The 18,245-nt window shown below is 33.7% G+C and overlaps 1 protein-coding gene across 1 annotated transcript; it reads left to right on the top strand.

Moving 5' to 3' along the window:
• Window positions 1-14,244: 14,244 nt before the first annotated feature.
• On the top strand, window positions 14,245-18,134 carry LOC107951663 (protein CPR-5). Its single transcript, XM_016886791.2, has 5 exons — window positions 14,245-14,753; window positions 15,555-15,611; window positions 15,718-15,753; window positions 15,897-16,613; window positions 17,293-18,134. Exons 1-5 carry the CDS (start codon window positions 14,406-14,408, stop codon window positions 17,815-17,817), a joined length of 1,683 nt encoding a protein of 560 aa, XP_016742280.1. The 5' UTR covers window positions 14,245-14,405; the 3' UTR covers window positions 17,818-18,134.
• Window positions 18,135-18,245: the final 111 nt, after the last annotated feature.

Genomic DNA, 18,245 nt, shown 5'->3' with positions numbered 1-18,245 from the left:
ATTGGGATGCCCAAATGGGAAGCAGAAATTTTAGGGTCAGTAAATGGAGTTGGTTTAGGGCAGTTTGAGAAATTATTTGCCTTTCTTTTGTTAGACAAAATCTCCTGTTCTCTTTTTCTCAACTAATTTTGCTATTATCAGCTTTATTAAAACATTTTCATATTTGCCTTTTAATCTATAAACAACTAAGATAATTTGAAAAATTAAATATTGATTTTAAATTATAAAAATCAAATATAATTTATACTATTAAATATTAGAAATTAGTAGGAATTAAAGGAGAGATCCTATAATTTATCTCTCCCTTTCATGTCTCAGAGTTCATAAACAAATTTATTCTAGAAATTTTATTGAATAAATTGATTAAAAATTCAAAAGCAAAGATAAAAGTGTTTAAGATTCTTTTTTGGCCATAAAAAGTATTTAAAATAATTTAACTTTAAGAATTAAAATTAGAATAATTGAATGAATTCTCTAAGTAGATTCCTATCTAGATCTATTTATAGGTCGGGTTGAGACTAAATAAAATTCTAGACTCGTTCGATAGGTATGGGCCCGACCTGAAAAATAGATTTAAATTTTTGTCTAAACCCGATCTGGATTATAGATGTTAAACTTGGGCTCGGCTCGTATTAATTATTTTATTTTTTATATAAATAAATTAAAATATATAATACATTAAAAACATTAAAATAAAGTTCTCACCAAATTGAAAATAAATTTAAAAAAATCTTTATACTTAAAACTTAACAACTAAATGCATTTAAAATAGTGACAAAAAATTTTACCTGAGGCTCGATTCCTTTTCTAAATAGACCTTTTTTTTTTACTCAAAACTTATTTTACAAATTTATATTTTTATACAAACCCTCCAGAGTCGTCTCAACTATCACTACACCAAAACAGGTTTTTAGCGGCGTTTTTTTAGGCCTTTAGCGGCGCTTTTTAACACCACTAAAGATATTTGCGGCGCTTCTTAAAGCGCCGGAAAAAATGCCGCTAATGAAAACGTCGCAAATGTTTGCAGCGTTTACAAACAAAAACGCCGTTAAAGACCATGTTCTTTAGCGGCGCTTAGAAAAAAACGCCGCTAAAGATCATGTTCTTTAGCGGCGCTTAGAAAAAAACGCCGCTAAAGATCATGTTCTTTAGCGGCGCTTAGAAAAAAACGCCGCTAAAGAACATGTTCTTTAGCGGCGTTTGTAAAAAAATGCCACTAAAGACCATGTTCTTTAGCGGCGCTTAGAAAAAAACGCCGCTAAAGAACATGTTCTTTAGCGGCGCTTAAGGGAAAACGCCGCTAAAGATCATGTTCTTTAGCGGCGTTTTTTTTCTAATCGCCGCTAAAGAACATGTTCTTTAGTGGCATTTTTACAAACGCCGCAAAAGAACATGTTCTTTAGTGGCGCTTTTATACAAAAACGCCACTATTTTTGGGATTTTTTTTTATTAAATTTTTCATTTTTTCTGCCCTCCTGTAGCAAAATTTCAAAAGCAACATTTCAAAAGCAACCAATAGCAATAAATTTATATAATATTTTAACATAAGGGAATAAAATAATATTAATATCAATAAATAAAAGTGAATTCATATTGTTTTTGCAAAAAATGTTAAATGTTAAATGTTAAAATGATAAAAATATTTATGTCATACACTATGAAGGTGGAAGTTGCGACTTAAACATCTTCATCATAATCTGAAGCTGCTGCTGAAGTTCGTCGTACTTTTTGCTCTGCTCTGCTTCTCTTGCTGCAGCCTCCGCTTCCCTCGCTGCAGTCGCTGCTTCCCTCGCTTCCGCCTCTGCTTTAAGTTGTAGCTGGAGTTCTTCATATTTCCTTTGAACCTCAATTGTAGTCGCTTGCATCTGAGCCATTTGGTCTTTTAACCTCTGAACTTCAGCTTGAGCCTGACTCCCCGAAGCCATGTATTGGTGGGAGCTGGATCCAAAATATTGGGTTGGGCTAACAAAAGATCCTTGAAATCGAACCCGACCATACCTTTCAGGACCCAAAACTTCAGTAATAATCCGATTATCAATATCTTCAAGATGAACCGAACTATCACTAGAAGCAATTGCTTCGTACTCCGCCTTTTTATCATTTAGTTTTTCCTAATAAATATATCACATAGTTAGGAACACAATATTATATATTGAAAAACATATGCAACATAACAATAGTCGCATTAACTGCAATGAATTAAACCATTAGAAAATAAACACTATAAATAACTAAAATAAGTCAAATCGTATTAAGTAAACGTACCATTATTTCAGCAGCTTCAGGAGTCATGGGAGATCCATCTTTCTTCCTATGTGTAATTTCAAAAAGTTGAAGGCGTCCAACTTTTGACCGGACGACCGTTCCTACAATATAGTAGTATAAATATTATTTAATAGAAAGTTATACATATTCGACAATATTAAAAATTTAAAATACCTCCGCCTCAGCTACACATGCGAAACTTCTCGACCCGGCTGTGTGGGTGAATTTTTGTTTCTGCCTGCTGCTTATTCCAACTTGTTCACGATCCTACGTTATGAAATTTTTAGTACGTAAATAGAAAATACTATAAACCAAAATAATTACAATAGTTTAGAAGGACGTCAGACCTCGCCTTTATTCGAATGCCAAAATCTAACCGCATCTTCCCATTGGTACCTCAACATACCCGGCGGGACATTTTGCAATTTCTCATCGAGGGTTGTTTTTGTCTTATAATAATTTTTCTTCAAAGTACTTTTGTTGTCTCTCCATCTTTTTCCCAATGCCTTCTTTACATAAGCATCCGAGACCTCTAAAGCAAACCTCGCCTGCAAAAAACAAAAAACACAAGTTAATAAAGTAAATATAAATGAAACTATTTCCCAAGCATTATAGATGACATTAACATTTTGTTACCTTAATATTATCGAGGGCTTGGTTTTTGTTGCTATCGGGCATTTGATGCCATGACTCGTAGTTTATAGGTAACATATTCGGATTTCGTGCTAAAATACCCATGTATCCAGCTAAAAGTCGAGCTTCTGATCCAACAGGCTGACCAAAACTGTTTCGTCCAACTTTGACACGCTCGACTGAATCTAACTCGTACAACTCTCTAAGTAGCGTACGTCCTCGACCTCTGCGCGTCCCACCATTTTCAGCTACAAATGGTATATTATAATATAAGAATTTGAAAAATAAATCAACTATAACAGAAACACGCATGTAAATTAAATGAAAAATTACTTTGAACTTCTATAGGATCCTCAGCTGTAATCGGAACATTTGAAGATCCAACTGCTGTCTGTTGTTCAGTACTATTAGTTTCTGTCGAGTTTGGATTATTTTGAACAATGCTTCCCCTTAGAATTTTTCTTCTAGGCATTTTATCTACAATACACATAAAATAGTTAATAACTTAATAGCTAATTACAACAATAACAGCACATATAAAACAGTTGAAACATATAATAAGACGAAGATTTAAATTATGATATTATATATAATTAAACAATCGTAAAATCTTACTACATCATTATTCGTAAATATCTTCATCGGTATCCTGACGAACCCATCCAAATTGTGCACTAGTACTAGGGATATTATCGTTTAAGTTTAGTTCTGGAAAGGGTAAAGTTACTGATCTATCTTCGATGTTATCTCTACTTCCACTGCCCATATCAAACAAGTCTCTAGGGATGTTACGGAGTACAACGTACCAACCCTCATCAGTTGGATCTTTTGAGTAAAAAACTTGTTTGACTTGAGATGAGAATACATACGGCTCATCTATCAGTTGTTGTCCTGTGTGAATTAATCGGTCAAAGTTCACCATTGTAAAACCAAATTGATCTTGCTTAATTCCACGAGCTGTATTAACATCGGCCCAATCACCACGAAATAAGACAACTTTCCATTTGCCGTAGTAATCCAACTCAATTATGTCAGTAAGTTGTCCGAAATATTCCACATTTCCCTCGACAGGATTATTGTCCCTAGCACTAGCATAACTCGTAATTGCAGAATTGACAACAATTCCACAATTTTGCGTTCTCCTCAACCTCTCGCGATATTTTGTATGAAATCTGAATCCGTTGATGAGGAACGCACTATATCTTTTAACCACTCGATTTGGACCTTGGGAGAGCCATTTAACATCGTCGTTTACGTTCTTCCCGCTCCAAACCTATTGAATGGAAAGTAAACTGAGTAATTCATTTGTTATGAGAAAACATTATTATTTGTAAGCGGAAGCTCGAACTGCATACCGTTTGGCTTAACCATTCATAAAATGATTCTGTAAACAACTTATTGATATCTCGATGTTGTGTTCTTCGGGAGCGCAAACGAGATCTCAATATTTGTTTGTACTCACTGTGTTAAAAAAATGTGATCTTTGTTAGAAGATAAACAATTATTAGTTTGATAAATATTTATCAAATTTGTAGAACTTACTTCCGTAAAGGTTCCAATAAATCGTGGTGAAACAGCACATATCGATGTGCTTGTACCCACGATAAATGATCTAATTCTGTAATTTTAACTTTTCCGATTGGTTCTCCAAAACTTTGGAACAAATAAGTATCGGCTAAGTTATGGTCCGTGAGTCCAGCATTCCTATTTGGTCTGTTTAACCTTATTTCAACATCTTCCAAATATCTTGAGCAGAAGGTCATACATTCTTCTGCCAAGTAGCCTTCAGCAATCGATCCTTCTGGATATCGCTTGTTGCGGCAGTAAGACTTTAATTTGGATAGAAACCTAAACATAATATACAACATTTCTTAATTATTGAAACTAAAGGCATAAAGGTGAATGAAGGAAAACTTTAAAACTTTTAATTAACACCTTTCTATGGGATACATCCATCGATAGAAAACGGGTCCGCCAAGAATTACTTCGTGCGGGAGATGGATTATCAAGTGAACCATAATGGTGAAGAAGGAAGGTGGGAAGATTTTCTCCATGTTGCATAAAATTAAAGCGGTTCGATCCTGTACCTTCTGAAGTTCTTGAACGTCCAAAACTTTGCCACAAATGGCTTTCATTATGTTGGATAGTTCAATTATACAAGACGTCACCTTCTTGGACATACAACATCGTAGAGCCACTGGCAGTAAATCTTGCATCAAGATGTGATAGTCATGTGATTTTAGCGAATATAATCTTCTATCTTTAACACTAACACATCGAGATATATTTGATGCATACGCATCTGGAACCTTTATATCCTTCAACACCGTGCAGAACAATTCTTTTTCCGTCTTTGACATTGAAAAAATAGAAGGCGGCAACCGATATTTCCCATTCGGAAGTGGATTGGGATGAAGATCAGGTCGGATTCCCATTTGGACTAAATCAAGTCGACTCTGAAGATTGTCTTTTGATTTTCCGTCGACATTCAAAACTGTACCCACAATGTTCTCGCAGACATTTTTCTCAATGTGCATAACATCAAGATTGTGTCGTAGAAGGTGATGCTCCCAATAAGGTAACTGAAAAAAAATACTTCTTTTTTCCACAACTCCGCCTCATTAGGATCGTCCTCTTCATCAGAGTCATCATCAGCTTCATCATTGGATCTTCTATTTCTTTGCGTGTTTGGCGGTTGGTTCATCTTCCCATAAATAAAATTCATATCTTCCAACATGAACAAGATTTCAGAGCCACTGGTCTGCGAAGGAGCTTCTCTGAACTCTTCAGTACCGTCAAATACAGAACTCTGAAATCTAAATCTATGATTTTCCGGTAACCACCGACGATGCCCCATGTAAGAGAACTTCTTCCCATTGTATAACCATTGCGAACATGTTTGTGCAGCACAACAAGGACACGCATAACGACCCTTGGTACTCCAACCGGATAAATTGGCATAAGCGGGAAAGTCATTAATGGTCCACATTAAAGCTGCACGTAAATTAAAGTTCTCCTTTCTCAGCACATCGTATGTCTCAACACCAACCCACAATTGTTTTAACTCTTCAATAAGTGGCTGCAAATAAATGTCGATATCATTCCCGGGCCCTTTCTCTCCAGGGATAATCATAGATAAGATTAGGGAAGATTGCTTCATGCAAATCCATGGAGGCAGATTGTAAGGAACAAGCACTACTGGCCAAGTACTGTAGGCAGTGCTCATGATCTTGAAAGGATTAAATCCATCAGATGCTAGCCCAAGCCTCACACTCCTAGGATCGCTTGCGAAGCTTGTAAATTTATTGTCAAATGATTTCCAAGCTAAAGAATCTGCCGGATGCCTTAGTAATCCATCAATGGTTCGTCCATCATGGTGCCATGTCATTGACTCCGCTGTCTTCGACGATAAAAAAAAGCCTTTGAAGCCTTGGTATCAACGGAAAATACCGTAAAATCTTGGCTGGCTTCTTCCGTGACTGTGCATCATTTTCATCGTCGTTCCCATCTTCTGTGTTTCTACTTGTCCAACGAGAGTGGCCGCATACATGACAGCACTGTTGGTTTCTCCGATCGCCCCAATACAACATACAGTCATTTGGGCAACTATGGATTTTGTTATACCCAAGGCCTAAATCTTTTATCATCTTCTTCATATCTTTGCAGGACCGAGGGATTTTTGCAAACGGGAACATTTCTCTCAAAAACTCTAACAGCATTGTCAACGAGTTTCCCGTCCACCCTCCCAAACACTTTAATTGAAAAAGACGAACACAGAAGGACATCTTTGAAAATTTTGATCCCTCATACAGTTCTTCGTTCATGTCATTAAGTAGCGCGTAGAACTTCGCCGCTTCTCCATTCGGCTCTTCATGACGTACACTACTTCCCGGTTCGGTAAAAGTATTTCCACCAATATTACAATCATCAGAGGCCATAAAGTCCGCTGGGAATGATTCGACACCATGATTGTGCATATTAAATGCATCCCGCAACATACCTTCCATGTCATCCCCTCTACCAGACTGATGGTAAGCAGTATCAGGATAAGTTACATCCATACTTGAAGAGGAAGTACTAGGCGGGCATTCTCCATGAAATAACCATTGTTTATAACCCCGAACAAACCCATCAACAATTAAATGCTCGTATACAACTTCACGATAATGCCAGTTTATGTTGACACACTTCTTACACGGGCAAAGAATCATGTTCTCTTGGCTTGCATATTGAAATGCAAAATTTAGAAAAGTCTGTACTCCATTTCGATAACCGTCGCTTACCCTTAACAAATTCATCCAAGACCGGTCCATTTCTTAGATCTTGAAGTCTGATTTTCACCAGAAATTGCAATGGTAAGTTATGTAAGTTATGTAAGTTAAATGTATTATGTAAGTTAAATGTAAGTTGTAAGTTATTATGTATTATGTAAGTTGTAAGTTAAATGTATTGTGTAAGTTGTAAGTTAAATGTATTATGTAAGTTGTAAGTTATTATGTATTATGTAAGTTGTAAGTTATTATGTATTGTGTAAGTTGCAAGTTAAATGTATTATGTAAGTTGTAAGTTATTATGTATTATGTAAGTTGTAAGTTATTATGTATTGTGTAAGTTGTAAGTTATTATGTATTATGTAAGTTGTAAGTTATTATGTATTGTGTAAGTTGTAAGTTAAATGTATTATGTCAGTCAAATGTATTATGTAAGTTGTAAGTTAAATGTATTATGTAAGTTGTAAGTTATTATGTATTATGTAAGTAATGTAAGTTAAATGTATTATGTAAGTTGTAAGTTATTATGTATTATTTAATAAAATAATATATAATTTAATAACATTACTAATATAATTATTAATAATATTTAATAAAATAACATTTTATTTTAATAGTCAATTTTAATATTTCACATATTTTTTATAATTATTAATAATATTTAATAAAATAACATTTTATTTTAATAGTCAATTTTAATATTCCACATATTTTTTATATTTTATTTTATCTTTTATGATAACATGATAACAAAATTTAATTATAAGGTATACTCTTTAATAAATGGTTTATTTATAACAATCTTTTGGTTACGTAGGATATGTATGATGTAAGTATAGCACTTTTATGCATCTTATTTATAATTATTTAAGTAATAAATTTAAGTAACATATTTAAGTAATAAATTTAAGTAACATATTTAAGTAATAAATTTAAACAAATTTTAGTAAGTAATGTATTTTAGTAAGTAATGTATTTTAGTAATAAATTTAACATTCAATCGCATAAATGAGAACTAACGTCGATAATTTATTAATTGACAAGATCCTTGAAAATCGATAATTTGTTCACTTTAAAACGAATCCACTATTTGCCCATAATTTATTCACTTACTCAAATATATAAACTGATTTAAGAATTTTAATCATTTGCGTAATTATTTTTGTTTGGGTAAAAAATACGTACAAGAACTACAATCATAGTTTATACCTTGCAGTTATGGAAAAATTTGGCAAAGTAACATGCAAATTGAGCCAGCAACATATAAATAAAAAATGATAAATAAACCAATACCCACAGCGTAAAAAAATTTTTTTTAATTAAAACTCCCTTTTAAAACTCAAAAATAATAATTAAAGTAACAAAATCCAAAATTTAAACATTTGGAGGTGTTTTTTTAAGAAAACCGAGGTGGGAAACATAGGAATAAATACCTCAATTTCCTGAACTTCGAAGCAAACTACTGCAAAAATAAAAATAAAAAGGAAAACATAAGTAAGTTAGTTCCAAATAAACAGGAAAGAATTAGTATAAAACTTAAATATAACAAAATCCAAAATCCATCATGTACAACGCTATTAAACTTTAAGTTATTTTATGAGTTTTCTTCCAAAAAAAATCTAAACAAAATAATCACAATATGTCATGCGTTGATAAATTATAATGTAGAATTAAACCAATCATGATTGGACATATGTCATGTGTTGATAACAATAATTAATGTTATCTTCAATACTCAATTTTGAATCATATATGAAGTTTTAAAATTAACTATAAAGATTCATAAAACAATTATATGGGGCGGGTGACAGTTTATGAACAATCTTTCAAGTGAGATTATTCAGCCGTCCATAGTTTAACTTAGTCACTCCCTTTATCCAACTTTTAACCAAAGGAACATGTACATGTTAAACTTCTTTAATTGTAGGCTTCTTTTAGTTATAATCGACATCAGATTCAGTCGTTTTGAGGCTCTTCCAAGTTGGTTCATTCCTAGGCTTTTAACAAAATCTAACTTGCTACTGGAAAATATTAACATGGAAAATAAAATTTTTTGCGTTACTTGCATAAATGATTGTGTTTTTTGCACGAACATATTACATATTCCTTTCTAAGTTGCTACTGGAAAATATTAACATGGAAAATAAAACCTAACACATGACGTACATCTTGCGATTTAAGCAAACATAGTATGGATGGATTACAATTTAAAACAAGAATAGGTAGTAAATCATAACACTGATTCTAGAACACAATATATATTTTCATTCGCCAAATTAAACTATACTTAAAGAGAAATGGGTTCGGTATATATATAACCCGTTACACTAAATAACTTTACAACAGTGTAAGTGAAACCCTCCTCGTGTATATATATAATATACACACTAGTAGGGTTTGAAGAAAAAAGAAAAGGAACTTCACTCAATGTTATTTAAATCCAACTAAGAAGCAACTGAGGTTCAGTCGTTTGAGCCGCTGACCATTTTTAACAGTTAATAAATCACTAACCACGAACTGGATAAGCCAGTAAAAGAAGAACACGCAAACCAAGTAACCCCAAAATCAATATAAAAAAACCTAATCTGAGCAGGGTGTGAAATTGATTTACTGAGCATTCACAGAATCAAGAGAAAAAAGAATATGGGTGAAAGTAAAATAAGAGAAAAAAGAAGACGGCATTTTTAAGATAAAAAAGAATGACAGTTAGAGAATTTTTATCACTAAGCATTTACTTCACTTTCCTAAAGCTACTCTTTCTTAGTTGTCAAAATTATTATATAAACTTTGAATTGCCGATAATTAATATAAAAAATAGTCAAATACATATTTCTACCAGATTTAATCTCCAAAATTATCTTACAATGCTGCTATTTGTTGAGATATGAAAAATGAGTTTTGGCGGATGAAGAATTAAAAGAATTACTGTTGGTAGTTATATCATATATGTAGCATAGCTTCCCTACCTATTATATCTTCATTTGCAAAAGGAGTTGGCCTAATTTCATGGAGAAGAATCTAATTTCCGTCTAACCCATTTAACCGTTACACTGATAATGAAAGCATCTCAAATAAATAAAGCAGCAGTTCTGTACCTTCAGCAGGATGAAGAAAAGTGAAACCGTTGAAGACCGATGAAACCAATGAAACCCTGAACAAAAACAACTTCAAATCAGTTCGTAACAAATGAAACCGTTCACAAAACAATCAAAGCAGTAATGTACCTCCAGGAAGATGAACGAAACAGTCGAAGACCGAAAGCCCTAAACACGAAAAATACAATTTTTTAAATTCCAGAAGCGAAATCGGAGACGCTATTGAATGGTTTTTTTTGCCGCAAATAATGTTAAATGATTTCAACAAATACGATGTAATGACCCTATTGAATGGTTTTTTTTTGCTAGGAATCGAAACTTAATGACAGAAGGGTGAAAGAGATGAAGAAAGGATGAGGGGAAATCGGAGACACTGACTTAGGGATTTGGCTGAAAAGGGATTTGGGGCTGGCTGCGGGGTTATACCCCAAATCTGATATCCCCCAAAATGACACCGTTTTAATTTTTTTTTTTGTGGCGCTTAAGAAAAACGCCACTAATCTTACGGATTTACAGCGCGTTGAGCAGAAATGCCACTGAACCCTAAACGCGTCACTCAAAAGGACACGTGTCGTTCAAGATTTAATTACCGTTTGTGGCGTTTTAGTTAAAAACGCCACTAATTTTAATTGATTTTTAAATTGAAACATTAATATGAAATTTTTAATTTTTTTCAATACTATTAAATTATTTTCTAGAACAGAAACGGCGCCGAATCCGAAAATTTAATTAATTATTGCGGCATTTCCCTTCAAAAACGCCACTATAAAATTTTTGCCAACACTGAAACGGTGCCGCATTCCGAAAACTTAATCGATCATTGCTATGAAAACGGCATCATTTTATATTATAATGTTTGTGGCGCTTACGCATAAACGCCACTAATTTCACAACTTTTGCCGCGTTTCACAAAAAAAAGCCACTAATCTGCAACTCGTCAACCAAACGGCGTCATACTACTTCATTTTTTATATATTTTTGCGGCGTTTTATTAACAAACGCCGCTAATATTTAGCTTTTTATAAATTATTTACATTGTTGTAGACATTATTTTTAATTCATACATTAAAATTATGACATTATTAATATTATTAATAATATTATTTAAAAATTTTATACAGATTTATTAATTTCAATTGTTAAAATTTTATAAATTTTAAAAATAAATCTGTATAATTTAAATATTATCAATATTTAAAATTATTAATTATTAATTATTTATATTATTCAATTAATGTATTATAATTTTAAAATTATATATACTCTATTTTTAAGTGAATATATAAATGATTAATATATATATATGTAAATAACACAATATTAAAATAATTTGTTTCATCATATATAACATATAAACATGTCATTCATCATTAATTAGTAAACTAGTCATTTGTGTTACTTACAACTATAGTATCATAATAATAATTAAAAAACAATACGTATTTGTCATTTTTTTAAAATTGGTACCAAAAAAGTCATAAACCCTAAATCGCCAAACCCCAAAACCATGCATTGTAAACGTTAAATTATAAACTGCAAACTGTTAACCACAAGCATAAACCCCTAAAACAGTAATTAACCTCTTAACATGACTAAATCAGTCTAAACCCCAAACCCCAAATCTTAAACCTTAAACTTCTAAACCCTAAACCCAAAACACCATAGCCCACATCATAAACCCTAAACTCAATACTCTAATATTCACAAAATATTAAACAGTATGTAATGATTAACCCTAAAACCCCAAACTATATACGATAAACTTTTTAACTTATAATAATCACTGAACCTTAATCCCTAAACTCTCAAACCCTAAACCAAAAACAATATACCTACATAGTAACCCTAAACCCAAAACTATAATCCAAAATAATAAACATTGTATAATGATCCCTAATACCCTAAACGTAACCCAAATACGATAAACTAAATATATAATAACCTACATTATATTAATGCATGGTTAAGACCAAAACTGTGCGTTTAGGTAAAGATCTTTTGCGGCGCTTATCAAAAAGCGCCGCTAATAATATGATTTAGTGGCGATTTCTCGTGAACGCCACTAATTCCAATATACATCAAGATTTAAACGCAGCGTTTCGGTTAATATATCTTGCGGTGCTTCTAGGAAAGCGCTGCTAATAGTATACTTTAACGGCGTTTTTCAATAAGCGCCACTAATTCTAATATACATCAATACCAAACTCTGCGTTTTGGTGTGCATATCTTGCGGCGCTTAACGTTAAGTGCCGCTAATACTGTTATGTAGCGGCGTTTTATTGTAAACGCCACTAATTATAGTATACATCAAGACCAAAACGTTGAGTTTTAGTTAAGAAATATAGCGGCGCTTTATCATAAGCGCCACTAATTCTAATATACCTCAATACCAAACTCTGCGTTTTGGTGTGCATATCTTGCGGCGCTTAACTGAAAGCGCCGCTAATACTGTTATTTAGCGGCGTTTTATTGTAAGCGCCACTAATTATAGTATACATCGATACCAAAACGCTGCGTTTTGGTTAAGATTTTTGCGGCGCTTCCCACAATGCGCCGCTATTACTTACTTTAGCGGCGTTTTATCATAATCGCCACTAATTATTGTATACATCAATACAAAAACGATGCGTTTTGGTCTTGAGATTTTGCGGCGCATAACCAAAACGCCGCTAATTATGTTCTTTTACGGCGTTTTGCTTGAAGTGCCGCTAATGCCAGATATTTAGCAGCGTTTTATTTGTTGCGCCGCTAATGCTCGTTTTGTAGCGGCGTTTTCCATCCAAACGCCACAAAATATGCCGCTAAAAGTCTGTTTTGGTGTAGTGTATGTACAAGCTATTGCATATTAACATCTTCCACTCTATTAATACTCTTTCCCCACAATGGAGCTTGTATAGTGTCCCGAATATAACCCAAAATAACAACCTCATTGACTAGAAAAGATTAGCATAGCCAACAAAGTACTTACTACCAATTCATTGTACTTTTTTGAATACAACAATGATTAAGTTCCTTTTCCCAAATTTTCTTTGAGGATTGATACTCAAAAGAAAAGATGGTTTCTTGTTTCATCTCCCTACAATCTCAATTTAGTGAATCAAATGCTCTCTGAATGAGCCATCAAAATGTTGTAAGTGATGAACAAAGGCACTCTGATTGAGGGGATAATGTCTAAAACAAAATTGTTTTATCATTTAAGTTGTCTTAGAAAAGTAAGAAGTAAAGCAGGTGCTGGGGCTTTATTGCTTTCTTGCTCAAACATACAAGCCTTAATCTCATCACTAGTTATTTCCCTTACCAAAATATTAATTTATAATTATATAAATAAAAGATATATATATTAAAATAGATTTTAGGCAAATTTATTTTTAAAAATATTTATTTGGAAGAATATTTCAATACTTATGAGACTCAAAGTTTAGCATAAGTTTGTAATTATTGAATTATTTTGGTATTAGGAGGGGACAAGAAAAATAATGTTAGCTGATAAGTTTGACTTTAGACTTCAACACTCATCGATGTTGAATTTCGTTTTATCTATTAACTTTAATTGATGTCGAGTTATGTTTTATATATTTTCATTTGTAGAGAAATTAAATTTTCATCTTTTTTCTATTTTGTTTTAGATTAGTGAAATTTGAAAATTTTCTAATAATAACACATAGTATTTTAGGTGTCTTTTATGCTCATGATTTCATCTATAAATAGAGTCAAACTCTCAACAATTTTCTTAAACCTTTTAGGACTTTTTTCGCGTTGAAGTAACACATTTATAGTTAAAGTTTTACCTTTAATATATTTAGAAAGAGAAAAAAGAAACAAAATATTAAGCTAAACTTGACATCAATAAAAATCAAAATCTATTTAAATAAATAAAACTAACTCATCGATATTAATAAAAGTTGAGGCTAGTAAAAAAAATACAACTTTGAGATTCACAGATGTCAAATAAAACTTCGATATCCATAATTGTTGAGATCTATACTAAACTTGACATGGAATTAAAAATTTTGGTAAAAAGTTGATTAAAAAAATTGTGACTGTTGAAGTCCAAAAAAGTTGATCAAACGCCGCTTTTCACATCTACCTTTTAGATTATGCCCAGGGCACTGTTTCTGGAAATTGCGTACGTTTTCCCCCAATGGCCGCTATGCCTTCTTCTTCTTCCCCTCTTTCTCTGCAGCCTAACGGATCCTCTGCGTGCGCGTCCATTATTCCATACAACCATGATTCGAATCCAACACTCGATAATCAAATTCCATCTTCGAAGCCCCTCATCAGAAAGAAGAGGAGGAAAACTGTTGACAGAGATGCACCCTCATCTTCTTCTTGCTCTGCTTATTCCTCTTCTGTTCAGAAAGGAATGCATTTGTCGTCTAAACGCCGGAATCTTAGGGTTCGGTTCGGTCCAGTTCGGCGAGCCGACGTTCTTGACGTTGACTCCATTGCGCTTCCTCTAGGAATGTCCTTCGCGGCCGTTGTTGCTCAGGTTCGATCAAGTTTCATTCTTTTCTTTCTTTTAAATATTTTAGCCCTAATGCTAGTCAGGAAATTGTAATGTATAGGTTCTCATTTGATAGAATTGTTGATAATTCAGTTGAATTTTCTGAACTTTTTTGGGGGGCATTTTTAGAATTCTGGTGGAAAGTTGAAACGTAAGTTTTTTATTTGGGGGGGGGATTTTTTAAAGTTAAATTCTCGTTTTTTATTTAACAATTTGGAAAAAAGGTTTTAATTTTTTTACACTGTGATTCTCTCTGCCCCCATATTTAAGTTTGTTGTGAATTTGGATTCGTATACGTTTAAATTTGTAACAGTTTATGCCACATTTATTATTTTGATTATGCTTAGTTTTGGCCATTTGAAGATATCTTATGACATAGTCTTTATAGATGGCTGAGGTAGTGCATCAATAATGTTTGCAATTGCCTCAGGCAAAAGGGAGTGCTAGGCTGATGTATCTCATTTTTGCCTGGCACATTGAAGCTTGAGTTGCAATATAGAGCTATATCTAGGCTATTGGTAAAAGCTAAGGCAGCACGCATTTTCTCTGTTTGATTATAGCTTTAAAATAAGCGAACTTTGCCTTGCCTAGTTGGTTTGTTATCATGCAGTAGAGGGTTCAAGGTAGTTTAGATCCCATCTCTGTTTTGGTCTTCATCAATTATGGCCAATTCTTTTTAAGAAAGCTACATTTTTTAAAAGGCAATTCTTGCATTTTTCTTCAGTTTGTAACGATCTCACACTAGTTTTGTTTGATTATGGCTGACATCAATCCTTGTAAATCTAGGTTCTGGAAAAGATAGATGTTACAAATGAAAGGCTGCCTCCTGATTATCTCTCACTGGTATGGTTCAAATTCTCTAACATGATGCTCATGATGGCTGGTTTACTTTACTGAAGTTAAAAGTTTCTTGCTTGCTAAAAAAGTTGGTCAATCTTCATGCTTGCAGATCTGCACTTCAGCTGTCAAAGAATCTTTAGCCAATGTAAGCCGGATTTTAAACTGCCGACTCATAGACTGACTCTGATTTTACAAGTTAAGTTTCCTCGTGCCTTTTTATGGGAATCACACCACCAATGATGCTTATAGAGAACATGCCTTTTTCTTCTATGGTCTACTTGGTTACAGGTTTTCGGAGACAAGTTTGATTGTTTTGCGAGGAATTTTGAGAAATCATTTGGAAGCACCTTGAGGACTCTTAGATTGATTAATGACTCATCGAAGCACAAGGAAAAGTATCCATCAAACCCCAATAATGTGGAAAGTTCTTCAGATGAAACTACAAGCAGAAAGTCATTTGACATAAAGGATTCTTACTCAGAAGTTGATCGGTCTTCTGTTTCAACTCAGAATCAATTGAATATCCATGAAGAGGTACAGGAGAATATCCAAACTGGGTCCCTGAATCGGGAACTTGTCATTCATGGACAAGTTAATCAACTGGCTTGCTTCAATCCAAGAACAGGTTCCGTTGCCGACCAGTCAGTGCGCAGCACAATCGAGAAATCTGTTATAGAGCAAGTTCGTTCTAATGATCTCAAGACATTGGAGCTTAGTCTTACTATGAGAAAGTTGAAGTTGAAAGAGGAACAGCTAGCTCTAAACTTTGATTCAAACCATCTGGAGAGATCAAAATTGGCAATGGGTATATCAAAGGCATCCTTTAAAGCTGAAAAGTTCAAGAACGAACTAGAAGACACAGGACAGGCTGAGTTGCTTAAAAAGTGCATCGATTGTCTTGTTGCTGGATTGCTCATCATGTCATTTCTTCTTATGTATGGTACTTATGTTTACTCTTACAAAAGGATTACTGATGCTACATCATCTTGTAATCTTTCACTTGAGGTAAGGACGATCTCTTCCTGGCTTCAGTTGATCAATTTCCTCCCTTGATTTTCTTTTGTAATAGAAGCTCAGTGTTTTCCTTTCTTTTGATTTATTTGACTATTAGGTTAGGTGCCTTTTAATATTGATTCTTGTGTTTGGTTATCTCCTTAACTAGGTTCTGGAGCCCATGAAAAGTAATCCCTCAAAACACCATATGGAAGTTTCTCTTTTGGTTGCTGCTTTCTGAGTGAATTATCTAGTTGCTTACTCTGTAGCTTCATGTGGAAAATTTACGTAGCCTTCTGGTCTGTAGGAATTAAGAATGTGGTTTTGGGGGGGAAATGATTGATGAGTGGTTCTGGAATTAACATGGTTGTTCAGTTGCCAAAGACTAGAATGGAGTGTAAGAAAACATGTTTACTGAGACTGCCACTGTTTATCATATGGTGTTTGTCTTTCTAAATTTTGATAGCAATAATTTATCATTAGGTTTGATGCATGTATACATCTCCAGCGTTCATATGTTTCCTTTGTTCTGTTCTAGATAATTATCCGTTTGAATATTATCTCTTGACATTAAGTGCCTGATGATATCAGATCATTCATAATAAATTATTACCTGTTTGGGATGTTTCCCCTCTAAGGTTACTTTTAACGTTTCCAAAATATTTATATGATGCTTTCGTTATTTTTCTAGGATAGCAAGTCTTGGTGGATCCCAAAGCAGGTGTCATCTCTCAATATAGGGTTCCACACTCTCAAGTGCCAGCTTCAAGTTGTAAGCCGAATGATGTTCGGGGTCATGCTGATTCTTGCAGTAGCTTATTTGCTTATACAACGATCTGGAACTTCAAATCAGACGATGCCAGTCACTGTTATACTGTTGCTGTTAGGAATTGTCTGTGGTTTGGCTGGGAAGTTCTGTGTGGATACTTTAGGAGGAAATGGATATTACTGGCTCTTCTACTGGGAGATTCTATGCTTTTTGCATTTCCTCGCAAATGTCTTTACGTCCATGTTGTTCATCATTCTTCATGGACCTGTTAACATATCACAAAGGACAAGCAGCACACTTCTTCCATACTGGATTCGAAGATCACTCTTCTATTCTATTATGCTTTTCATTCTTCCCTTATTGTGCGGTCTTATGCCTTTCGCGGGCCTGTTTGAGTGGAAAGATCACTTCTTGCAGCTGGTTCTCGATAATGGAGAGGAAACCTAGAGTTTGGAGAGTTGAATTGGCTGCTGCGAATTTTTAAGTGCTTGCGAGCTTGTTGTTCAACTTATGGAATAATTATTTTGGACTAGATGTCAAAGTGCTGCATCGTTGTCAGCCGGAAAAGTTTGTGGGCTCTGAGGTAACTTATCAGAGCATTATTTTAGGTCGTCTTGCTTCATTCTATTTTGTACCTCTGCGATTGTCACGTCCAGCAGGGTATTCTCATACCTACAGAAAGTTGAGGTTAAAGAGGCATTTTGAACTGTGTATCAAACTATTGTACTTTTAACATTATTTATTAAATTATATTAATTATGAAATCAGCAGTTGCCTTTTGTGCATGGATGTTTGTTCTTAATATGAGAAATTTTTGCAAAAGAAGGGTCAAGACTACGAATTTTGCAAACTGTTTTTCCCTGGAATGCAACCTT

The sequence above is a fragment of the Gossypium hirsutum genome, chromosome A02 (genome assembly GCF_007990345.1).
Source record: "Gossypium hirsutum isolate 1008001.06 chromosome A02, Gossypium_hirsutum_v2.1, whole genome shotgun sequence".
Taxonomy (NCBI): domain Eukaryota; kingdom Viridiplantae; phylum Streptophyta; class Magnoliopsida; order Malvales; family Malvaceae; genus Gossypium; species Gossypium hirsutum.
This window is presented reverse-complemented; position numbering and strand designations above follow the sequence as displayed.